The sequence below is a fragment of the Triticum aestivum genome, chromosome 1D, assembly GCF_018294505.1.
Source record: "Triticum aestivum cultivar Chinese Spring chromosome 1D, IWGSC CS RefSeq v2.1, whole genome shotgun sequence".
NCBI lineage: Eukaryota > Viridiplantae > Streptophyta > Magnoliopsida > Poales > Poaceae > Triticum > Triticum aestivum.
In genome coordinates this window covers 191126813-191133039 of record NC_057796.1, presented here as the reverse complement: position 1 = coordinate 191133039, position 6227 = coordinate 191126813, and the positions used below count along the sequence as shown (strand labels likewise).

General features: G+C 46.5%; 1 protein-coding gene across 1 annotated transcript in view; it reads right to left on the bottom strand.

Annotated features, from left to right (window-relative positions):
- Positions 1 to 4937: 4937 nt before the first annotated feature.
- Positions 4938 to 6227, bottom strand: part of LOC123180913 (beta-glucuronosyltransferase GlcAT14A) — a 3179-nt gene continuing 1889 nt past the window's right edge. Inside the window, exon 4 of the mRNA XM_044593094.1 lies at positions 4938 to 5728. Coding sequence (XP_044449029.1) covers positions 5145 to 5728 — 584 coding nt within the window. The 3' untranslated portion in view covers positions 4938 to 5144. The remainder of the gene's footprint in view (positions 5729 to 6227) is intronic.

The window sequence follows — 6227 nt, the reverse complement described above, 5'->3', positions numbered from 1 at the left end:
CGCCGCCCGTACGCCGCGAACGCCCCGCCTCCGTCGCGCCTCACCGCCGCTGGAGCAGCTCGCCAGCGCGCCGCCCGAGTCCTCGACGCCCGTGCCCGCGACCACCACCTCCGACGACCGCGCCCCTCCCTCCGGCCTCCTCCGTCGAAGATCCGGCGACCCCGTGCCCGGATCCAGCGCTTCCCCTCCTCCGGCGAGCTCCCCACTCCTCTCCAGCAAGTCCTCCGGCGAGCTCGCGCCGCGCCTCGACGTCCGTGCCCCGAACCCTAGATCTGTTTCGGGAGGTGATATTTCTGCTAAGTCCCGTAATCATCACATTATGTTGCGATGTTCATCACATCATATCTCATTGCATACTGCTTCGTTTCATGCACATGATATATAGAAATGTTCGTCACGCGATGCTCTTCATTTTGTTCCATTGTGCCATGCTCATTTGAGTCCATCTTGAGGCCCAAATCTCTGATGCAAGAGTGATATATGTTGTTTACTGTTGTTACTTATCAGAATTTGATGTTTTGTTATTTTTGTTGCATTTGATGTGTGCATCTTATGGGCATGAGCTCTACAGGTGTTTCGATCTATGCCATTCCATCTTTACAGAGGTGTATGCCATGTATTTTTCTGATCTATGTGGTGACTAGCACAAGCATGCAAACTAGGCTTCGTGATGTTTCTGTTTTCAGGGACGAAGAATTTTTGCTACCTACTGTTATTTTGTTGCCATGTATCCATGTGTCTACAGTGAGATCCATGCTTCTTTTGAGTATATTCAGTAAGGATGTTTTGTAGATATGGTTATGCTCTATCCATCCATGCCCCTGTTTGCAATTATGGAGTACCATAGCATGACTCAATCTTGCCCTACTTTTGCTATAAAATGTTCCTGGCATAATGTTAACATGATATTCAATTTTGCCAAGGTTGTTATAGTTGATCCATACATGCTATGAACTTGCTCTTGCCATAGTCAGCTTCTTGAACATGCCATCTTGCTGTAGATATGATTGTTTTGTCCTGCATTGCTTTGTGATGAGTGAATCGAGCTCACAAAGATGCCCTCATAATTTCTGTTAATGCCATGCTCTGTTTTCTGCTAAGTCTGAAACCTGTTAACGAAACTTGCTATGTTTACATGGGTGCCATCATATCTTCTATGCCTTTTTGGCTCATGGTCAGTAAGGGACTTTTGTTCTATGCATTTAGTAGATTCATGTCATTCCTTGTTTTGCTATGATCAGTTCCTGTAGCATGTGTTTTGCTTGCTCTGAACATTGCTACCTGATACTGTTTCAGCCATGTTCAGTATTTTCACCAAGTCTGTGAAGCTGATATCTTTTGCACTTTTGTCATGCTTGTTTGAACCTGTTATGGTGTGATCTAGACGTAGCTCAGTGTTCATCTTTTTTCAAGCATCTCCTGTAGATTTTTGCCATATGCTTTGTTGCTATGTTGGGGTGCTGCAGCATAGTTACTTGATGTATTCTAAGTGCTATCCTGCTGTTAATCGCAGATTTATGTCATTCTTGTTTTGCTTGCCATTTGCAAACCGTGCATCCGTTTCCGATGATCTTTATATCGATTTCGACCGAAATCATCTCATCTTTCCAGTGGCATACTTGGTTTGCCAAGTTGCTGCCTTGTTCATTCTTTTTCTTCCGGAGCACGCATACGCATCGCATATCATATCTCGCATATCATGCATGTATTGCATCATGTTGCTTGTGCATTGCACCGTGATTGATTGTGGTTCCATTGCTTGTGTTCTTGCTGTGGGTAGAGCCGGGAGATGAGTTCGTGAACGAGGAACCTGTTGAGTACGCTTACGAGGATCAAGCTTTCGACAACTCTGAGAACCTTGCAGGCAAGATGACCATACCCTCGAAATCACTTCTATCTTTGCTTTGCTAGTTGTTCGTTCTATTGCTATGCTGCGCTACCACCACTTGCCATATCATGCCTCCCATATTGCCGTGTCAAGCCTCTAACCATCCTTTCCTAGCAAACCGTTGTTTGGCTAAGTTACCGCTTTTGCTCAGCCCTTCTTATAGCGTTGCTAGTTGTAGGTGAAGTTGAAGTTGGTTCCATGTTGAAACATGGATATTTTGGCATATCACAATATCTCTTATTCAATTAATGCATCTATATATATATTTGGTAAAGGGTGGAAGGCTCGGCCTTATGTCTGGTGTTTTGTTCCACTCTTGCCGCCCTAATTTCCGTCATACCGGTATTATGTTCCTTGAGTTTGCGTTCCTTACGCGGTTGGGTGATTTATGGGACCCCCTTGACAGTTCGCCTTGAATAAAACTCCTCCAGCAAGGCCCAACCTTGGTTTTACATTTGCCTACCTAAGCCTTTTTCCTTTGGGTTTTCGCGAGCCCGAGGGTCATCTTTATTTTAACCCCCCCGGGCCAGTGCTCCTTCGAGTGTTGGTCCGAACCGAGTAGACTGCGGGGCCACCTCGGGGAAACTTGAGGCCTGGTTTTACTCATAGGATGTCTCATCCGCTGTGCCCTGAGAACGAGATATGTGCAGCTCCTATCGGGATTTGTCGGCACATCGGACGGCTTTGCTGGTCTTGTTTTACCATTGTCGAAATGTCTTGTAACCGGGATTCCGAGACTGATCGGGTCTTCCCGGGAGAAGGTTTATCCTTCATTGACAGTGAGAGCTTATAATGGGCTAAGTTGGGACACCCCTGCAGGGTATTATCTTTCGAAAGTCGTGCTCGCGGTTATGAGGCAGATGGGAATTTGTTAATGTCCGGTTGTAGAGAACTTGACACTTGACTTAATTAAAATACATCAACTGTGTGTGTAGCCGTGATGGTCTCTTTTCGGCGGAGTCCGGGAAGTGAACACGGTTCGAGTTATGAATGAACATAAGTAGTTTCAGGATCACTTGTTGATCATTTTCTAGCTTCGCGACCGTTGCGTTGTTTCTCTTCTCGCTCTCATTTGCGTATGTTACCCACCATATATGCTTAGTGCTTGCTGCAGCTCTACCTCATTACCCCATCCTTCCTACAAGCTTAAATAGTCTTGATCTCGTGGGTGTGAGATTGCTGAGTTCTCGTGACTCACAAATTCTACCAAAACAGTTGCAGGTGCCGACGATACCAGTGCAGATGATGCAACCGAGCTCAAGTGGGAGTTCGACGAGGAACGTGATCGTCACTATGTTTCTTTTCCTGATGATCAGTAGTGGTGCCCAGTTGGGACGATCGGGGATCTAGCATTTGGGGTTATCTTATTTTTATTTGGATTTGACCGTAGGCGGTCTATGTGTGGATTTTGGATGATGTATGAATTAATTTATGTATTGTGTGAAGTGGCGATTGTAAGCCAACTCTCGTTATCCCATTCTTGTTCATTACATGGGATTGTGTGAAGATGACCCTTTTGCGACAATACCTTCAATGCAGTTATGCCTCTAAGTCGTGCCTCGACACGTGGGAGATATAGCCGCATCGTGGGCGTTACAGTAACATTTTAGTATGGTACTTATATCTTAAGGTATGGGAAATAATTGTACTAAACTATTTTTTTTCCGTGTAGGCTACTATGATTTACAGGAAGTAATTGTTTCCGATGAAGAGTTAGATCTAGGCGCCATGGATGACAACAATTCAAGCTTTTAACTAAATATTTTGTCATATTCACAATCGGCTGGTTCATTTAGCCTGATATGTATCCACATAACCATCAGATAAAATATTTCATCAAGTAATTAGTGGAAATATTGGATATAGAGAATCAGCATCACAGTTCGGAGGAGCTTCATTTCTCAAACTTTCTGGAGCAGATCATCTTGGTCATTTTCAAAGGATGGGTGTTGGACTTGGCACATTCCCCTGAGAGGATTGCTCCGGCAATAAATGCTGGTTTTAGATGGAATTATGTATTTGTATTATGCACTGCTACCAATTTTGATTCTTATTCTCTGGTAATCTACAGAACATGAATTCTAATTGTGTCCAACCATAAGGGCGGGATGAATCCCTCATTTTGTCATGTATTTGTTTTTCTCTTGAGTTTCTATGAAAGAAATAGCTGTTAGGCTCGGCAGAACCAATAGAATGTAGGAAACAATGAAACATCTGGATGCCGTTACCTTTTTCCTGGATTAGTCCTTTGAAGTTGAAACCCTTCCTCACTTTGCACTGCTTGCTAGCCCATTGATCATTGCATTGTCTCTATTATCCGTCTTCTCCGCTTCTTTGCTAAAGCTCACCCAGCTGGCGCTAGCACATGCCGATTTCCATGCGCATGTACTGGCAGGAGAGGTGAGTGGTGCTGTGGGTCGAGGAAAATGATGTACAAGAGGAAGTCAAGGAAAGAGGTGTTGCCCTGAAGGATCTCATCGAGTGTAGGCGCGAGCATGTGCCCAAAAGGGACGAGGCGGTGGAGGCCTGGAGGGGTGTCATTATTGTGTACACAAGACATGACTTCAGGAGACGTGCGTTGCACGTGCAAGCTTACTAGTGTTTTAGATAGTAGAGATTACCATCCGTGAGTTAAGCTGGGTACTAAAAAGAATCTAATTGTGATATGTGAATTGATTGTTGCCTTATACGTTTGGTTTTGGTATTTGAAGATTAATTACCATCTGTTATTTGGGTTATCAAAGAAAAATCAATCACCATATGTGAATTCATTGTGTTACCAAATAAACATTGTGTTACCAAATAAACGTTGGATTTGTCCGGCCAGTGAGAGGGGGCGAATAAAAAAAACCGACGAAACTGGGAGGTGGGATCATTACTGTGGGGGAATTGGGAGGTGGGACGAAAAACCAAGAGAGGTGAGACGAAAATTAACCGCGAAAACCACCAACTGAGACATTAGGAATAGAGATACAAATACCACCAGTAGTACCACTACTAGGAACAGCGAACCTACTAGAATAGTAGAAAAACCAAAAGAACCAGCCAGTGAACAGGTAGAAGGGTGATCCGTGTCAAATATATAATCGTGTTAGCCCATGAATTATTGTTACACGTCCTGTGTTACTCTGCGAGATTGCACCATCTCAGCCAAAATTGCTTTAACTGGGTATCCCTTTTCTCTCTTTCTGTATGTACATGACACATTTGATCGGATCATCAGAGTTAGACCACGTGGACGTGGTAGAAGCGTGGATCATCTACACTGCTGCTTCCTGAAGTTTCTTCCGGACAACATCTTGTTGAGCATGACCCTGAGCCTTCTTGACCCAGCGCCGGGCTTGATGGCCCCCTTCCTGCTGGGTTCCCAGGGGTTGGAGCACAGCCCCACCACCCCCTCGGAGCACCACCCGCCGTAGCTGAAGAACTGCCCGCCGTGCCTAGCAGCAGAGGCAGAGGCAGCGTGATCGGCGTGATCGTCGTTGTCGTCGCGGGGCGGCGGTCGGCGCTTGAGGATCTCCCGGTCGATCCTGTCGAGCACGAGGTCGGCGTCCCTGAACTTGCGGGCGAAGGCGGCGCTGCTGAGCACCATCCGGCGGTAGTCCTTGGGGCCGAGGTAGAGCGGGTGCTGCTTGGGCGGCGTGTCCCACCGGATGAAATGCAGGTCACTGTTGACGGTGGCGTTCCGGAACTCGCGGGAGTTGCAGGCCACCGTCTGGAAGTAGAACTCCGGCGAGGAGACGAGGTTGGCGTGGTAGAGCAGCAGCGTCCGCGCCAGGTTGTCCCACCCCACCACGCAGTACTCCGCGAAGCGCCGCGACAGCATCGTCCACGCCGACCCTGCACATGCACGTGCACATGCGTGCGTCCATCAATCACCAGTTGTTTTTATACTAGAATTTGAGAAATCTTTTTGACTTTCGTGATGCTGTCGCCGTCCGTCGAGGAGAGTACAATCTCTAGAGAAAAATTGCCTGCGGTACTGCCCGCACGATTGGATGTCGGCATACATACCTGCCGTTTCTTGGAAGCAATCGACGAACAAAGCAAAAGGTACTGCAGCATTTGCTTCGCCAGCACATTCGCGGCTCGCTGTGCTGCCTGAATTGTCTACCAAGAGCACACAAAATAGCATTGGAAACAATCATCTTGGCTGATTCAGATCTGTCTGTCTGCAAATGCACGCAGCACACAAGCTCCTGCTCGATCCGTTGACCAGATCGGTAAGTTCTTTTTTTTATGCCAATTTCGTCAGTCCATACTAGTACTCTACTAGTAGGTCAGTAGCATTTGCTTAGACGACCAACTGAAGTCTCGGAGCCAGCAATGGCATCGCCAT